Source organism: Maniola jurtina, chromosome 3 (genome assembly GCF_905333055.1).
Source record: "Maniola jurtina chromosome 3, ilManJurt1.1, whole genome shotgun sequence".
NCBI classification, from domain to species: Eukaryota; Metazoa; Arthropoda; class Insecta; order Lepidoptera; family Nymphalidae; genus Maniola; species Maniola jurtina.
The window spans coordinates 11,803,561-11,823,016 of NC_060031.1; the positions used below are offsets into that span (position 1 = coordinate 11,803,561).

The 19,456-nt window shown below is 35.5% G+C and overlaps 1 protein-coding gene and 1 pseudogene across 1 annotated transcript in view; both read right to left on the minus strand.

Moving 5' to 3' along the window:
- Positions 1 to 3,934, minus strand: part of LOC123878698 (laccase-1) — an 81,006-nt gene extending 77,072 nt beyond the window's left edge. Inside the window, exon 1 of the mRNA XM_045926017.1 lies at positions 3,676 to 3,934. Coding sequence (XP_045781973.1) covers positions 3,676 to 3,772 — 97 coding nt within the window. The 5' untranslated portion in view covers positions 3,773 to 3,934. The remainder of the gene's footprint in view (positions 1 to 3,675) is intronic.
- Positions 3,935 to 3,948: 14 nt separating this feature from the next.
- LOC123879162 lies at positions 3,949 to 14,260 on the minus strand (annotated as a pseudogene).
- Between the last annotated feature and the right edge of the window lie 5,196 nt (positions 14,261 to 19,456).

Here is a 19,456-nt window from a genome sequence, read left to right on the forward strand (position 1 = left end):
CGGATGCAATCATTAAACGCAGAATGTTATTCATCTAAAATATTCAGAAAAACTTTAAATTCGCATCTTAGGTGCTAATTTAAAGGAACGTGTTGCAGCTTTACATTAAAACTTGTTAAGATATCTGAATCCAGTTTAACTAGATTATGGCAGCCAAAACTTCCGTTAGATATGCCTAGAAAGTTTTTTTATGTATTCCAAAATTATTATACCTACTTATTTTATACCTAAATAATTTGTGTTCTTAGTTATGTGTATAAGGAGGTATAAAGAAACTTGGAAACTTGGGTTCTCAAAAAGGAAGCAACTAACCGCTTGCAAGCTTTCGAAATGTGGATTTACAGGAAAATGCTTAATATAACCTGGAACAGCTTTACACCGAACATCAACTGTAACGTTAATGTAACGGTACTGTAATTGGTTTACAAAGAGAGAGAACTCATGTCGTCATGAGAAGGAAACTCGCTTTCTTTGGACATTTACAGAGAGGAGAGCAATTCTCATTCCCAAGATTAGTGTTGGAAGATAGAATTGCAGGCAAAGAGGTCAAGAGCGCCAAAGACGCAAATGGTTGGACGATATAAAAGGGGTTAGGCAGATCTTAGTTATCCGAAGTTAAAAGAGGCGGCTTTAGATAGTAAGTGAGGCGGTTTTCGGATGATGATCGCCAAACTTCGTTTCGAGGAAGACACGCGATGATGAAAAAGTATTTTAGTGCAGTTTAGAGACGACACATTCGCAGTTCGAAAACTTATATTACTTTGATCAATATCAGTCCACTATAGAATCCGAACTACGCCATGGCGTGACATGAATTTTATGTGGGAGAAAACAAACACAAAAGCTAAGTCGTAATAAGGCTGAAGTTAGTGTAACTTTTCAAGTTAGCTATCAACTAGCATGAGTGTTGAGATTTTGTATGGATGGCCAAATGTGATTGGTATGGCATCTCCATACATTTGTGGTAGATTAAGGTAATTCCAGTGTGCGTTAGGCTACTGATGATGATTGTTAATTCGTACTATCCATATCCATCTATACTAATAAATAAAATTGGAGTGTCTGTCTGTAATTTCGAAATAACTACCTCATATTAAGCCCATATGGTTATTTGAACGATACCGTAACTGAATCACACGTTTTTAAAATTTTTGTCTGTCTGTCTGTCTGTCTGTCTGTCTGTCTGTCTGTCTGTCTGTCTGTCTGTCTGTCTGTTTGAAAAGGCTAATCTTTGGAACGGCTGAACCGATTTTGACGGGACTTTCACAGGCAAGTAGAGGATTGACCAGGGCGTAAAATAGGCTACTTTTTTAACCGACTTTTAAAAAGGGAGTTGTGTTTTTCTACCTATGTACACCGAAATCTCCGAGATTTCTGAACTGATTTGCGTCATTTCTTTTTTAATCGATAGAGGAACTTTGCGACATTGTTTCATAAAAAATTTGGAGTCCAACTCCTCAATCCTGATGCTGCAGGGGATCTGACCAATCCACGCGGGCGAAGCTGCGGGCATCAGCTAGTACTAAATATTAATAAGTATTGTAGCTATGCGAGAGTGTGATTGTCTGTCTGCTAGTTTTTTACGACTCGTCCGTTTAATCGATTTAGACGATGACTTGCATCCCAGGGACGGACAAAAGCTGCTTTTCCTACGTACGACTAAGGTTGAAATTTATAGAGCCCACTTTGAATTTGCTTAGACTTAAGTTTTCAGTTAAAACGAGACAGATTTATGGCAAATGTATAAGGCCGTCTCGTTTTAACAGTGTCTTAAGTCTGAGCAAATTCAAAGTGCGGTCTATAGATCTCAGCCTAAGTCAGGCGATCGCACTATTACCTCACTACACTAAATACTTCACATATACGTAGGAAGTAGGAACCCATACAGCAGGCGTTTAACATTACGATAGTTATGATTCTGTCAATCGAACAAAGAATGTGAATATGGAACTGTTTCCTGTCTACGAAATCCCTTAATACATACCTACCTACTTCATTCCTATTGGGTAGTTGAGGTCAAATGGCAGTCACTTTTAAAACTCAACTGTCATATCGGGGTTCAAATAATAATAATTTGCAGACCCTGGGTTAATCGCCGGAAATATTCTAGGTTAAGAATTCACACTTTGCAATTAACTTAAGGTGAGGTTTGTACTTATAGTGGGTTGAGTGAGTGGCGGAAATGTTGTGCGGATATTTTGTCTTATTTATAAACTTGAATTTTTTTAGTTATAATAATGTATGTTACCAGACCAGCAATTGTTTTACAAAATAGCTCAATTTTTTAGAACAACTTATCGATTATGTTCTTTGATATTATTTTGCGTGTTAATCATTATGTAAATGTAAAATATTTTATTAGGTAACATACCATTTAAAGGTTATGAGGATGAACGGAAATCTAAAATTGTGAATTCAAGCTACGGGAACCTCACTAGGTAAGTTTGACTCGCACTTGACCGATTTTTTGTTTTACATTTTGTACATTCAAGTAATCTCGATTAAAAGAGCATTTAATCGAATTTTATTTTTCGTTACGGTACATTAAAATGCATTCTGGTGTTTTAAATTGGTGAAGTTTTATTTCTGAATACCAGATCATGATAATTTTACACCACATGATTGCAAGATTTATGTTGTTGAATCCATAGAATTGTTTTCTTTTCTATTAAAAAGACTTTTTAATATAATGAAGTGGTATTTCGACATCATTGAAATAATTGTAAGTTGAATATTTTTTTACAGTTAGGTATTTCTATCGTATCTGCATTGTTTCGAAAAAAGCCTATCGTACTATTTTCTTATTTATAGGTATATTATATTTTCATTATTATTGTTGTGTGTTAATTATTATTGTAGGAAAAATAAAGTGTGTTTCCATTTTAATTAATTTCAGGTCTTTCTGCTTAAGGTCATCTTATCAAATCTACACAGTTTTATATATTAATTGTTATATTATGAACAAAGTCTTGTCCGTTCGTGTATTTTGTTCTCACGGTAAAGGTCTGAATTTATTAGGACGTAAGTAACCTTTGTCTAGTTTAATTTTCAGATCACCATGAAGATAATTTCTTGTCTAAAGGCAAGTATAAAATTGTGTCTGTTAAAAAGAAAAATTAAACGATTGGAGATTTTTTGGAAAAGCTCAGGTGATCCAAAAAAAAGTAAACAATGCCTATGGTAGAGAAGCAGATAATCTCTACTTATTTGTTTTTTTGGAGACCTTAGTTCATATGGTGTGTCTCTAATTTTATAAGTAGTTCTGTCGGATAAAGCATTTAGTCCTTTTAGTTATCGTTAAAAATTTTAGGTTCCGAAATTTTGAAATAGCACTCGTGTGGTGTCGGGTCTCGATGCCAGTTTTATTTTGTTTCTGCGGTCGTTGACAGCGCACCGGTTCGGCAAATCGAGTTCGGATCATATGATCCATCGTGTGTTTACGTGGTTAGGTCGACTCCTAGCGTATCGGATATAACGGGGTCAAAGGATTATTTAACTCCAACATTCGCCCACTTTAGTTCATTATTCACATACGAATAAAACATGTTCTATTTCCGTTTATTATCTACTTCACAGCTCGTGAATTATCATTATGCAATCTTAGTATGCGTTTTCTAAATACATAATGCGCTTTTAATTCAAACGCGATGTGTGTGTAATTATAATGAAATTTACCTTTCTTCCGCTTTGGCATCACTCTCACAGCGAACGTTAGCTCAGTCACTAGGCACAAGGACAAAGTCAGTAAACAGTATCTGGCACTGCACCCCATTTTTACACAGTCTTATTGGCCGAATGTTATAGTAAAGGCACTACTTTCAACTTGCATTTGCCAAGCACGTGTCGAAGCCAGCCGTCCAACTCCGCGTGAGAACACGCGCGTAGCACTTAAAAAAATTGTCGGAGCCGCACGCCAGGCTGTACGCGACGATCGAATGAACCGCCCGACTACCCTATATTTTGACTTATAGCAATTTGGCACTGCGAATTCCACTTGTATATAAAACCTTTCGCCGGCTCGAAGCGGTTGGTTATTGGTCGTGCGGCGCGCTGCACACGAAGGTGAAGGGAGCTGATACCCCTCCAGCGCCGGTGGAGGGGGTAAGCCAGGGTCGGCAGACACTTTTGCTATCGTCGACTGAGATAGCTCTATCGGCTTAAGCTGTACCGTTGCACCTTGGTTACGTCACAACTTACCATGCTACTAGCTTTTCAATGAGGCGATGCTTGCCATTGAGCTCATTGAGTTCTTGTACCTATTTTTAGGTCGATGAGGGAAATTTTTCAGCGCTTCAGTTACGTGTGATGAACACAACTTCCACTCACATTTTGAATTTCATATCTATACTGACTTACCTCTTGTATTTTCCGGAAAAAAGTATTTAGGTATGTCAAATTAGGTAGATAGTTACTTCAGTGCAGGTTCTATAAAGAGCATTTTTGTCATACTATTATAGGTTCAATGAGAACTGATAGCCCAGTGGTTAACACCTATGGTTAAGATGTCAGGTTTCCTAGTCAGGGGGTCCTACGTTTGATCCCGAGCATGCATCTCTAACTTTTCTAAGTTGTGTGCGTTGTACACCATTAAATTTAATATCACTTGCTAACGGTAACGGAAAACGTCACATACTTACCTGAGAGTTCTCCTTGAAGAAAGATGTGTAAAGTCTGGCAATCCGCACTGAGCCAGCGTGGTAGGTAACGGTCAAAATTCTTTTTCTTTCCCTTTCAATTCTGAGAGGAGATCCGTTCTCAGTAGTGAGGCGCTAATGGGTTGGCGAGGATGATGATGATAATAATAAACATAAGTTTAGACGCATGAACGAGATTTATTTCGGGCATTGCTTTTACAAGGAGTAAAGATCAATCACGGGTGTCACGGGTCTGGTTTAACTGATAGAATATTGTGTAGAATAGGTGTATTACGTGTTTGTTAGGATACCTATAATTAATGTATTTTACCTTCATTGACTAGTGAGATAAATAAATGAAATGAAATGAAAGGTAAACAAGTAGATTGTTGCTGAAATGCGTAAGAGGCGCACTATACACGGCCCGTAAGTCCTTATTACCGCAAACTGACAGGCATAATAACATAATATAATATACAAATAACATAATATACAAATATCGCTCACACTACTTTTAAGTGTCACTGTTCACACTTAGATGTAATATAATATTACATCTAAGTGTCAAAATAGGGTGAGTGATATTTATATATTATATTATATTTCCGTAGTTTGAAATCAACTTTACTCCAGTAAATCCAAAGCGTCGCGCCGCGCCGGGCAAATCGCATCTTTTACGCGTTTCTTCGAGAAGACTTCTGAGATTTGTTTATCTTTTGAGTCAGCTAAAAAACTAAAGTAGGTATAAATGGATGCAAATCCGGTCATTACGATATTCAGGATGTATTTAGCAGTTCCACTTTCAAACAAATTAATCATACTCTTCTGCTTTTGGAAAGTCAAAAATGACCTTTTAAGAAGAAATTGAACTCCATCTAACCTTTAATAGAAAGTCCTGGCTAACTACGTATAAACTTTCTAGTAAGAATAACTACTCAATAAATATCATATCATTTTTTTTAATAAAATGAACTGTTGGATAGATAATTAAAAGTAGTCGGGTATTGACATCATACACCAGAACTCCTGGTTTAATTTTTAGGAATTTAGGTTCAAAAAAAGCATTTTTTTAATTCGGCGAAAAGTTAGTCCTTGTATGCGATTTCACGTGGTGGTAAGTGATGATGCAGTCTAAGATGCCAATTAGCTAATCTGGTAGAGATACTCGTATGTCAGTTCCTGTAACTTCAACGCCGCATCTTACTGGAATGCGGAATATCTTGGTGCCTTTACCGGTGTGCTCAAATAATTATGAGGCCTATACAGTGTTAATCATTAATTGAATTACTACTCATGTCCTTCCTTTGTATATTATATTATGCTAATTTAGGCCACCTAACCTATCCGGGATCGTAATTCGTGCCTAACTACGTAAGTCGTAAAATAAATTATGCAGTTTATAGCGTTAAGGATTTATGAGATTTGAAGATCCAGGAAGTATTTGTAATTGGAACTGATTAAGATGAAAGCAATTTTATCAGAAAAGCGTTTTTGTGTTTATTTATTTTTAAAACAATTGGAGAAAATCCTTATTGCAATTGTGTAGTGTATTCAATTTTTTTGACTAGCAAGCATACAGGCAACCTGATGTTGAGTGATAATAATCGCTGCCCACTAATATTTGTAGCACCAGAGGAACCGCCAATGCGTTTCGATGTTTCAGGAAATTCTTGATCCGCCCCTTGAATAATCCCGTCTTGAAATCTAGTGGGAGCACCGCCGAAAGGGATTGGTTCCAGAATTTTCATAAAAGAAAAATATCTGGCATAACGGATGGTTGAGGTAAGCCCAGGTATTCCGGGTCAAATTGCTTTCGGTGGCGAGCGGCGGTGCGATGCACTTGTATAGGAAATGGATAATATAAAACCCCTCAGAATACACCCAATCATATTGTGTAAAACAATTTCTCGCTTGATGCTGAGAGGCTGTTACGTAATATTTGACACATTTATACAGTTGGCATAATTGTTATCATTTCCCATGTAATCGTGATCTAACTTGAGTTATGAATATCTTGATATTTGATTTATGCTTTCCATGGTAACATTAGGCCTGGATCGCCCACGGCGAGGTTTATTTGTCACCTAATGAATTACCGAATGGTAAGGCCTGTTTGGTGGCGCGCTCTTGGAAAGGCCTATGTCCAGTACAGGCTGATGGATTGGATTGGATTGAAGGCCTCTTTTGAGTTCTGATATAATATTTGGACGATCAAAGAAATGAAGAAGAATTTCTTATATTTGAAAGAGGCACATAATAAGGATACTATGTGGTATTACAGGGGATCGACGAAGCCGTCTAGACTGAGGAATCGTGCGGTATTAGTATTGATGCGATTGGTTGGCGAATGGCGGATGCACGCGATTGGTCAATCAGTCGGCGTGAGTGCACATGATTGGTTGATACTTCGACTTTCGCTTCCCGGATTCGCCAACTTTCTCCCACTATGCTGCTTCAGGTCCAAATTATTTGCCGTGCACTGAGTGCGAGGCGAAGGAGTGACCCGAACTGACCTACGTAGAGGACCTATTGTATATTGAAAGGTTATCGTCGTCATTACTTTTAAGGCATTGGCCAACTGTTTATCTTTATACTGTGAAAGAAGTGTCTTGAGATCAATATAATATATTTAATAGGTTGTGGCGCATTAGATTTGAACTATGTGCCATCTCGTAGTCCAGCACATGAAAATCACAAGATTGCAATCTGTTAAATACGTGCAACGTACGGACGAGCATCGGCCGCAAAAATTACTGTGAATATATTATATAATAATGCGGATGATAAAGGTTCTTAGATAGAGGAATCTTCTGGAATGGGCCCAGGTCCATAAAAGGCTAAAGCCGCCATTATGACGACGGATTATCGAATATGAGAAGTAGCTGCATTAATGTCTTATGATAATAATGCAGTATTGTTAACATTTATTTGATTTTATAATATCACCTGATTACCCATCATTACGGACATAAATTGCAATTGAAGCGTATCATAAACTAGCTGATGCCCGCGACTTCGTTCGCGAGGATGTAGGTTTTTTAAAATTCCCGTGGGAACTCTTTGATTTTCCGGGATAAAAAGTAGCCTATATGCGAATCCAGGGTATAATTTATCTCCATTCTAAATTTCAGCCCAATCTGCCCAGTAGTTTATGCGTGAAGGAGTAACAAACATACACACACACACACATACAAACTTTCTCCTTTATAATATTAGTGTGATTGCAAGTATGTACTTATCAAGATACGTGCAATTTATGATACTGTTCACTTGGATTTTGTTATTAGGTCTGAGTGCAAAATGCTATAAAACGGCCTACCTACTCTATTCAGTGAAGACTCAGAAAAATAATTAATGCTTACAGGACGTAGGTTACGGTAGAGTGTTATTAAATTATATGCGAACAAAGAAAGCATCGAACATACAAAACATCTAAAATTAATGAAATTAAACAGCACTAAAACCCTAAGATATAGTAAAATTGTTTTTATGTCGCTCAGTGTATTTTAACATTTTTTTTTTTTTATTCACTATAGGCAAGCGCTTGACCACAATCACACCTGATGGAAAGTGATGATGTGGTCTAAGATGGGACGCGCTTACCTAGAAGGTGCCTATTCACTCTTGTTTTAAAGATACCCGGATTGTAATTGGTAGGAAACACAGATCGCGGGAGAGTATTCCAAACCTTAGCCATGCGTAACATTGCGCTATATTTATATTTATTCAATATGGACTCAGATTTTTTTACTTTTTCATTTGATATCTCACTCGATACAATAGTAAAAAATTTTTGGAGCCCCCCACTTTTTTGGATGTAACATCCATTAGGTCGATTTTATTCATATAAAATGTACCCTATGTCATCCGGGCTATAATAACAAAATGATTGATACCTCTCAGTAGTTTAGGCGCTATGATGGAACACACATGAATACAAACCTACATAATATATAGCATGCTAAAATCATAACCTTTCCTTTTGGTTTCTACATTAATCCTATATAGACTGCTAAAATCATTACTCCTTCTTTTGGCCTCGCCTTAGTCGGGTAAAAAGACATACAGACGATTTCAGAATAATCAAGCGTTGTTGTATCTAGGTAGGTATGTGAATTTTGACCATGACGAGGACAGCAGTCATCCCTGTCGTCGACAAAGTGCCGCTCGTTGAGCTTACTTACTAAAGAAAGCTCAAAACTCAAACTCAAACTAAAAACCATTTATTCAAAGTAGGTACTATTGTACACCTTTTGATCAGAATTTTTAGGTTTGTAAGATGAAATAGTGGTGATAATAATTAATTAGATAAACTCAAAACTAAAGCTACGAGGGTTCCAAAAGTAACCAGATCTGAGAAGACCTAAGCCCAGGCCTAAGCACACGTAAACGTCGCGATTCATACGAATTTGGCTTATAAAGATGTAACTGTGGGATCACGTTTTTATCTTGAGAGCTTTGACTCTGAACCCGAGGCTCCTCATTAACCCCGACCCATAACGAGGGGTGTTATAAGATTGACGTGTGTATCTGTCTGTGGTATCGTAGCTCCTAAACTAATGAACCGATTTTAATTTACTTAGTTTTCTTTGTTTGAAAGGTGGCTTGATCGAGAGTGTTCTTAGCTATAATCCAAGAAAATCGGTTCAGCCGTTTAAAAGTTATCAGCTCTTTTCTAGTTACTGTAACCTTCACTTGTCGGGGGTGTTATAAATTTTTAATTTACACTTGTTTTAAATTAAAATTCAAATAACTTTATGTCATACAATATGTATAAGACAACTTGTTCCATTTATGTTAGGTACATCGAGACTCGATGACTAGTGGGTAAATCGGTCTGTATGTCTGCTAGGATTATACGGTCCATCCATTTAACTGATTTTGATGAAATTTGGTACAGCGTTAACTTATATTCCAAGTAGGTACGGGCAACAATTTGACGAGTTTGCAGACATTATCCAATTGATATATAGATAGCTTGACGCATTCTGAAAACGGACGGACGGCTACTTTTTATATCGGAAAATTATAGAGTTCCATCGGAAATTGTATTGAATCTACGCAAAAGAATTCGCGGGCATCGTCAAGTGTTACAATATGAAGCTATACCTATTAATGTAACAAGCTATTATACTATCTAGCGGGCGCTGAATGCAAAAACGAATGTTTTCCGCACCACTGTAATCAAATTACCTACCCGTGTCGTTTCAATATGGAAAACTCGTTTTTACGTAAAAATTGTACCTACTGAATCACTCGCTTGGTATGATGAATTTTGCAATAATCTCTAAATAATGAGGAAATTTATTTATTAAGTACCCAAGTCTAACAAGTTATGAAAACTTGCACTTAATTGATAAGCATCGCGAAATAAGCGAAGATAAAAATAAGGCGGAAATTTTCTAGACGGCGGCGCAATAAGTGGTAGTGGTCAAAGATGCGTATGCGCACGTAAGTAATTAATATTGCTTGTACGCTTAAATATATAGTGTTTTCAATTACGCATAACAGGTATGTTACGAAAAAAATTGGCTGACGCTCGTGAGTTTGCTTAAGCGTAACACAAAATATTTCTGAGGAAGAGAGATAATTCCTAAGCCAAAATTAAATAGCACCTCCATTACGGAAATTTTTATTTAGGAACAATGCATAATATCCATATCTACTAATCCATACCATCCATACCATAAGTGCAAAATTATCAGCTTGTCTGTCAGTTATTTTTTCACGTTCCATCCGTTAGTCAAAGAAGAAAATGTTACAAAGATAATCTTGCATCCCGGAAAAGGAACATAATCCTGGAAAATCGCAGGGTTCCCACGGGATTTATAAAATCGGAATACACGGGGATGAAGTCGCTGGTATCATTCAGTAATATTATAATGTCTTGCGCCAGTGTGTCTATCTATCTGTTCGTCTGTCTGTTTTTTTACGACTTAACCGATTTTGCCGAAATTCGGTACATACATAAATTGTGTCTTAGAGACGGACTTAGGCAGCAGGTAACATAAGTCTGTCTTCATTATAAAAAGAATTTCGTCCTGGTAAATCAAGCCAAGTTAGAAAATCAAACAGTTATGGCGGGATTTTTAAAATCTAAAATCCACGCGGCCGAAGTCGTAGGCATTATGCAATTTTTGATAAAAAAGAGAAAAATAAAATATAGTGACAGATCGTTATCATCAATAGTTAAACTATTGATAAAAAATTATTTGTTTTATTTATGTAAGTACAACATTTCATAACAATAATAAATAATTTATAAATCGTAGCGAACTTTTCCTGTTTTCAACGTTTTAATATTATTTCCAAGTTTTTCCAGGTAAAGGAAACCTTATTTTAAATAACATCCTTATAAAAGTAATATGCATTAGATAGGATTTTATTATTTGTTAATTGTAAAGAAATACAAGATATAAGAGCTTGTGAAAAAGGTGCAGGTAATATTGATGATGATTCGTTTTATTGATCATAATCATAGTCGTGCACACTCTTCGAAATTAAGTTTGGCGGCCATCACCCGAAAAGATTTTCTATTATAACTGAAAACAACTGAACAAGTGTAAATTAAAAATTTATAACACCCCTGACCAGTGAAGGTTACAGTAACTAGAAAAAAGCTGATAACTTTCAAACGGCTGAACCGATTTTCTTGGATTATAAGCTAAGAACACTCTCGATCAAGCCACCTTTCAAAAAAAAAATTAAATTAAAATCGGTTCATTAGTTTAGGAGCTACAATGCCACAGACAGATACACAGATACACACGTCAAACTTATAACACCCCTCTTTTTGGGTCGGGGGTTAAAAACTAAAATTCATAAGGCAAGACCCTGTAGAATATGCTTTCCGAAGTAGCAGTGGTAAAGTCTTGATAGGAATGAGTTGACCTAAGTCAAAATATTTTTCAAAATAATGCTCTACTTTAAATGAGTAATCATTCTTGTATTTATTTATTATATTTATATGGTAACTAGGATGATGGCCACGACTTCGTCTGCGACGAATTATTGGCAATTTAAACTAATGGTGTGTGCTGTGTGTTTATAAGTTTTACATATACGAGTACTTTTACGACTTTGCATCGAAAAGCGATTTGAGGTTGTCACCACAATCAAAATTAAAAGTACCTATTGAAAACCCACTTTCTTGTCGTTAAACGTTGTCGTTACATTAATTGTAAAAGTGTGCGTAACATTTTTTGGCTTTTGGATAACAGTGCGATTAATATATAAATAAAATGCTATCAACATTGATTACTTTAGAAAATCTTTACTAAAATTTAATTGAAATATAGTTTCGCGTAACATTATCTATGGTACTTAGTAGGTACAAAATACTAAGTTACTTCCCTATCTTTGTGTGTATTATGTGTGTAGCTGAATTGAGGGCTTTGTTTCCAGCTTTCTGCAAGAACTTGTCTGAAGAGTTGTGCGTAATCCACATCATTTATTTACATTCAGTGATTAGCCCAAATATTAAAGGTGAAGTATTAAGGGTGTATGGCCAAATGTAATTCCGAAATACTTAATTAAAAAATTTACCTAGATATAAGCGTAAAGAAAGAGTAAGAGGTTTGTAATACAGAAATGAATAGTTGCATATTAAAGTTCACTATACCCTTTCCAGAGAGTATAAGGCTTTGCTGGGATTTAGCGATCATGAAAATAAGGAGTTTCGTTATTACAGGATCTGCCCACGTTTCCCACGAAGCGTCATATAAATCCCAGCTCAGTTCTTCATTTACCTAAAAATATTATTTATTTTAATACCAGCTTTGACTTATCATACGGGTGCAGTTACAATCTTGTAAAAACTGTAAAAAAAGAAATTGACAATGCGGGAAACAATTTTCATCTGTCAATACAGAACGCAGAAAGTGCTGGAAAAATGGTAGTGATTTTTTAAAAATTGTTATTGCCCAATGCGGAAGGATCTGTCCATCCAGATTGGGTGTTTAAGTAGTAAAAAGACAGGACTTTAGGTAGGCATACAATAAAAAAAAACAAAATTCATTAGCTGAGATAATAATCAATAGGTACACAGTACACACTAAACACAGGTAAATGATAAACTGATTGGCATCCCAACGCACTGCTTTACGTTAGAAACTTGAACCACTGGGTCTCAAAACTTGAAATGCAAGAAGTTCAAAATATTTATTAACAACGAAGACCTCACAAGGAAAGGAGTTGGACTGAGTGAGCCTGTTAGAAATACAGATAACATTCAGGATGCAAATATAATTAATATATTTCGTGATAATGGCCTAAATATGTGAATAATCCATTGTTATCAGAATTTAGAAACAAACTGATAGACTTTGTTTGTATATAAGCCTATATGTATTTGAAGACAAATAAAATTATAGAATGATAATATTTTCTCTGTTAGCAAGGCCAAGGTTATGTATATTTTACTATGATAAGTTACTTCCTTCTTTAAAGGAAGTGAAAGTGTTCCAAAAATACAGGAAATGGGCATTAGTTTATTTTTTATTTGTTTTTAGATAAGTAATTATTTATGTATATTGGTAATTGTTGCTGAAGTTAAACGATGAAAGGGCAATAATATACACTTACGAAAATTCTATACCTACTAAATTCATTATTTACAAAATGGTTACCTTTATCAGGTTGCATGCGAAGTAACATGGTGAAAACATGTGAATCACACCACTCAAAGCAAAAATGGTGTATTTTAGGTCAAAGTGGACATTTAAATAAATCTGATAGAGACTCATTGAAATCATCCCCGAAGTCAATAAAAATACTGTGAACAGCCAGCCTCCATAAATATTTTGCAAATCATCATAAAAAGTGAGAATTTCTTTGTGATTTTTAATAGCTTCCTTTATTATCAATTCCAACTCATCTCTGTCGTTTGAATCTCTAAAAGCTCTACGAACTTTATGCGCCATAAGTTTGATTTTCAAACATAAGTGGTTTGTAGCAATGCAAAACGATCCGTCCAAACCTGCGAAATTCGGACTTAAAATCACGCAATTTAGCATATGGTACGCAAACATCACTTCGAAATATGGTGTGTCGTTCTGTTTATCTTCAAGGAATTTAAATTCCATTTCATGGACCATGTATCGCTTCCCGACATCGCTTTTCAAACTTTCGTAGATCATACGGACACTTGCGTATAACGGAAACTGCGAACTTAACAAAATTGGAATGATGATCCAACAAGTTTGACCAAGTTTGCCGAGTTTAATATAATGTTCGTATATTGCTTGGTAATCCTCCTCCATATCATTGCCTTTTAAAAGATCTTCGGTTATATTATTCAGCAAGTCAGCGAATTTATCATTTTTGTAGTGCACGTAAAAAAATTTGAAAAAGAACACGGTGACTAAGATGCCAATAGAAATATTTCTGGAGAGGTTGTACATGTCAAGGGTATATAGGCATTTGGCTAAATACGCAAGAAACCAAAATAACAGTACAGAGTCGAAAGTCATGATAATGCAAAACAGTAACATTCGTTGACGACAATTTGCACGATTTGGATAAATAAGTGCTATAGCGAGCGCAAATGCGCAATAGGGAAAAGTTTCGTTGAAAGATTTGAATTTTTTTTTCTTTTCTCCGATATCTATTTCAATTTTAGTGGACATTTTGAGCAGATTGAAGACGTCTTGCAGGTTTATATTCTGTGGAGTTCTGACGTGTGAAAACAATTTACGTCTGCCTCAAATGGGAAAGCTTCATGGACATTAAAGGTAATCACGTTATAAAATTGCCAGCCATTTCACAGTCATTATACCGGTAATGAAAGCACCTCATAATCCTTCATCAAGAATTCTTGCTATGTAACACATGTAGCAATTGAAGTGAATCAAAACAATTTGGATTTTTAAACTTCCAATCACGTAATTATTTTTAAATTTTCTAAGTATAAGTTATAAAGAAAAGTGCAACATTAGATAGCACTTAAATGATTATGAAACCGTTTTCATATCGCACTAATTCATCGATCAGTAATGGATACTTACAAGTACAAAGTTGCAAATTAAATAGAGGATAAGCATTCGGCCAGTAGGTTCAAGTGAATGTTGTTGGAACTGGTTTTTTTATATCACGAGACCCGTGAGACAGTTTCGAGACAGGATATCTATTATGAAATGTTTACTGGCACTTACATAAATTAAGGGCTTGTACTTAATACGACTGCTTATACTTAATGAGCGGTGATAGCTTAGTGGTTAAGACATCGGTCTCCTATTCGGGAGGTCGGGAGTTATAACTATTCAGAGCTATGTGCGTTTTAAGCAATTAAATATCATTTACGGTGAATAAAAACATCGTGAGGAAACCTCCATGTTCTACAAAGTGTGTGAAGTCTGCCAATCCAGCGGGCCAGCCTGGCAAACTATGGTTGATACTAAACCCTTCTCATTCTGAGAGGACCCTGGCTTAATAGTGAGTTGGTGACGGCTTGATCATGATGATGGTGATGGCTTACTTTGAAACTCCAAGGTTTCGAAGTAACTCATAATTTCAGATTTGTTCGTTTAATTTTGTAATCGGGGTGTGATGCAGTCCAGATGTAACGTCTCCATAGATCCAAAAAAGAGCCAAGTATAACTGATAGCTGATGACAATCCTTGTTTAATTGGTATTGTACCTAATGAATGTTAGCGTGGTTACCACAGGCAGCAGTACCTAAGAGTTGTGAGGAATGACTTTGTGGTAGTTTTGTAAAAGCTTCAAAACTGACAAATTAATTTTACTTGTGATATTTTGCCCTATAAACGTCATTTGAAGCCTTGTAGGTGAACAACTTAGAGGTTTAGCATGATTTATTGAATTTCAATGAGCAAGGTTTCAAATGGCTAATGAAGATATTACATACATGGTCTGATCTGTCTGTTTCATGTCACTTAAGACCTGTCCCTTAACCACAGAACAGGTTTGGATATTTTTAATGCGGTATTCCAAATCAGATCATCGTGCGTACGATCAATGTTACGTATGTCGTACAGGGTTTAAGTTGTAACACCTGGGAAGTGGGCTTTCCAATGTCTCGGACATTCTCTTTTTTTTCACTTGGAATTTCGTTATCTTTTGCGCTTATGTACGGAAAATCTTAAATTGCGCTGTAATTTTTTATACGAGTACAGCAAAGCCAAAAGGAAGGGAACTTTAGCCGTCTATGTATGCATTTATTAATGTGTGGACTGTGGATGTTTTTACGTATGTCCCACCGTAGTGCCTAAAGTATTGAGCCGATTTGATGAATGAGATGTCAATCGATTCGTTATTATGGTACGAGTAATATTGGCTATATTTTATACGAACAAGATCAGTACGAAGGATATTACATAGCGTCGAAAAAGTCGGGGTTTGTGAATTTTCTTTTTTTATCGTAATGAGTGGAATGTTAAATGAAAGAGGAGAAAGTTCTAAGTTCATAAATAAAAATATAGTAATACATTAAAATATGCTAAGCGACAAAAATTACTAAATTTCTGTGTTTATTAAGAGGTACTTAGTCGAGTTTAAGTTTGAACTTTAATTCGTTTTATCATAAAGTTACACTTACAACTTCTTTTTCATAACCATGAAATCTATCTGCTATTCATACAGAGAGCGTAAGAAATTCAATCTCATTTGTTGTCGTGCTAATTTTCCGTTGTGAGAATTTACTAATGTATCAGATTTCTAAACTCTAAACAAAATAGGCATGTACCTAACACTTTAACAGTTTTTGAACATGTCTCACAGAGCTTAATTATGGACTCTTTTGTCTGTTAATGATATCGCGCTAAAAATCGCAAAAAGAATTAAAATTATGATTGTGGGATTTTCTCGAAACTGTTATTTGTCTAATTGTACTACAATTAATATTCTGATTTCTTTTCATGATCTATCGTTGGTTCAATGTTAATATTATATAAGCTTACCCGCCCTGACTCGTTTGAGTCGAATTTTCGGAAATCGGTGAAATCCTGAAACACATAAAAGGACACGTAAAAACACTGAAACACGTACTACTGCCAAAATTGTTTTGTTTCTAATCCCAACAGCTTGTAGGATATTAAGCTGTAGGTACGTTGATAGACCAGTCGGTCAGTCGGAATAAGTCTTTTACATATATATGTATGTATCTAAATTTTCGGTGTTCCACCGTAAACTACTTGACCAATTTTAATGATTGAGGTACCAATAAATTCATTATAAAGGTCCGGTGACATAGATTATATTTAATACGAAAAAAAATTACCTAACGGATGTTACATGAAAAAAATTGGTGTATCCAAATTTTTGTTTTGCTATTGTATCGAGTGGGGTGTCAAATGAAAGAGGAGAAAATTTTGAGTTCATGAATGTAAATAAACAATAACATTAAAATAAACAAAGCGACAGATAAACAAATTTTCTCTAATATTTCAGCGTTTATTGAAACGATCGCAGTCGGGTTTTAGTTTTCAACTTTGCCTTTTGATTTGGAGGACTCTCTAAGCTGGTGACCATTAATTATTAGTGCAAAGAGAGATGACGCTGACGAAGGAAACCTCAAAAGGATTGGCGTTTTATTTTCTCTCGAAGCCCTGAAAAATTGGTGCACATAAGTATGTAAATTGTAGATTAATGAAGCTGTTTGTTGCAAAATATGTTATATTTAAGTAATACGGTTTCTTTTAATTAAAATTGGTTGATCGTTAATTTAGCTTAAGTAATATCTCTCTGTCCTCATAACTGGAATTCCAATGAAAGCGAAAACAACTAAAAATAACCTTATCTGAAACCTTAAATTCCAATTTAACCAATCAATTTAACATTGCATTGAGGTTATTATTAGCGATTGAGGTTATTATTATTAGGGCATAAGAAGGTAGGTAAGCTTTTATTAAACTGTCGCTTTTATATTGATAGAGATTTAAAACATAAAAGTTATTACTGTAAAAGTTAGGTACACAGAAATGTTTCGTTGTAAAAAGTTAACTTATATTATAATGTTCAATAATTTTAGTAATGAAAATCCTAAAATGTGTTCATGAATAAATAATTAGGTTTTCAACACTTTGACAATACCGAAATTACGGTTTGAACAATCGTAGAAGGCACTCTACGCAATTGCTAGTTATTGCGATCTTATTAAAATGTTTTAAGTAATTTTTTATTTTATTCGACAATATATTATTTCGAAGAAATGCGGATAGGGTATAGCAATTTGGTCAGATCACTGTTAATTTGTATAACCTTGTGAAAAGTACCTTCAGTGTTGACATTACTCGTGGGCCGTTTTAACCTGCTCTGACTGATTGCGTAACTTAATCTTATCAAACAACAACTTTCACGGTTAAATTCAGAAAATTTGATATTTTTTTAACTCTGTAGTCTGTATCTATAGTACGTGACAGGTTGAGATGGCAATCGGGGTATGAGGCGGGGGAATGCCCCGTACACCTGCATGTTACCCGCGCTAACCGGGCAGGGGCTGTACGCCTGTACGGGGCGTCCCCACCCCCGATTGCCACCTCGAGCTGTCGTGTACAGTAGTTACAGGTAGGTATTTTTAATGAAAAATAATACTATTTTCATATGACTGGTAGGTAGTGGCAATACTATGACGTAGTGTGAGTCCATTTTTAACTCCCGACCCAAAAAGAGGGGTGTTATAAGTTTGACATGTGTATCTGTGTATCGGTGTATCTGAGTATCTGTTTGTGGCATCGTAGCTCCTAAACTAATGAACCGATTTTAATTTTTTTTTGAAAGTTGGCTTGATTGAGTGTTCTTAGCTATAATCCAAGAAAATCGGTTCAGCCGTTTGAAAGTTACAGCTCTTTTCTAGTTACTGTAACCATCACTTGTCGGGGGTGTTATAAATTTTTAATTTACACTTGTTGAAATAAGTTATACCTGAGTATTGACACCGTTTGGGGTTTACGAAGTTTTTGTTACGAGTAAAATATTAAACTTTTAAACCAAACAGTTTTATTCTACACAAAACATTCAACATACTAGAAGGTATTAGGTATAAGTAAATGATGCCAGCGAAAGTTTCAGTTTCTAAAAAATCTCGTGGAAACTCTTTGACTTTCTGGTCTATAGTTTATATCCGTCTCTAGCATGTATAATGCAAGCTTTTCTTCTTCTCTCTGGGCTGGTTTTCGCACTTAAACGTTTCCGTCTATTGTGAGTGAGTTGCCCCTCCCATAATGCAAGCTATCTCTGTATTTATTGTAATCTGCAGTGCTGCCCGGCTAGCATAGGCAGTAGATAAAAATTATATCCCCGATTATATCCCACTGATTTCTATGACATCAGTGGATATAATCTGGCAGGATATAGCTGGGCAGGATGACAATATCAAGGTACTATCCTTTATCGGCGCCTGCTACGGACTACGGAAAATCCCCGGAATATTTATTTAATTAGGTATTCAGGAATTTTGTGCCGGAATTTCAGATGTCCGGAATTTATTGGTTTTTTAACATCAATTACTTAGCAATTTACACTTACGCTATGAAATATTACAGCAATTGGGTATTTACGTGGTTATAATTTTGAGAAGCATGTAAATGAAAGTCATTGCAAATGATAAAATGTCACTGGTCAACATCAAGTAATAATTCGTGTCGATGAGTGCCATATATTTTGACTGTACTTTTATCATCGATGCGTACATCGATGATAAAAGTACAATCAAAATATATGGCACTTATTCTTATTATCTAAGTATTAGTACTTAAAAATTCGTTGACTTTTATATTCTTAATAAAAAACAGACTAAGAGCCCGTGAGGACCATACTTTCGTTATTTTATAAAAGCTGAAAGTTTCTATGTGCATTGTCCTCAGCAC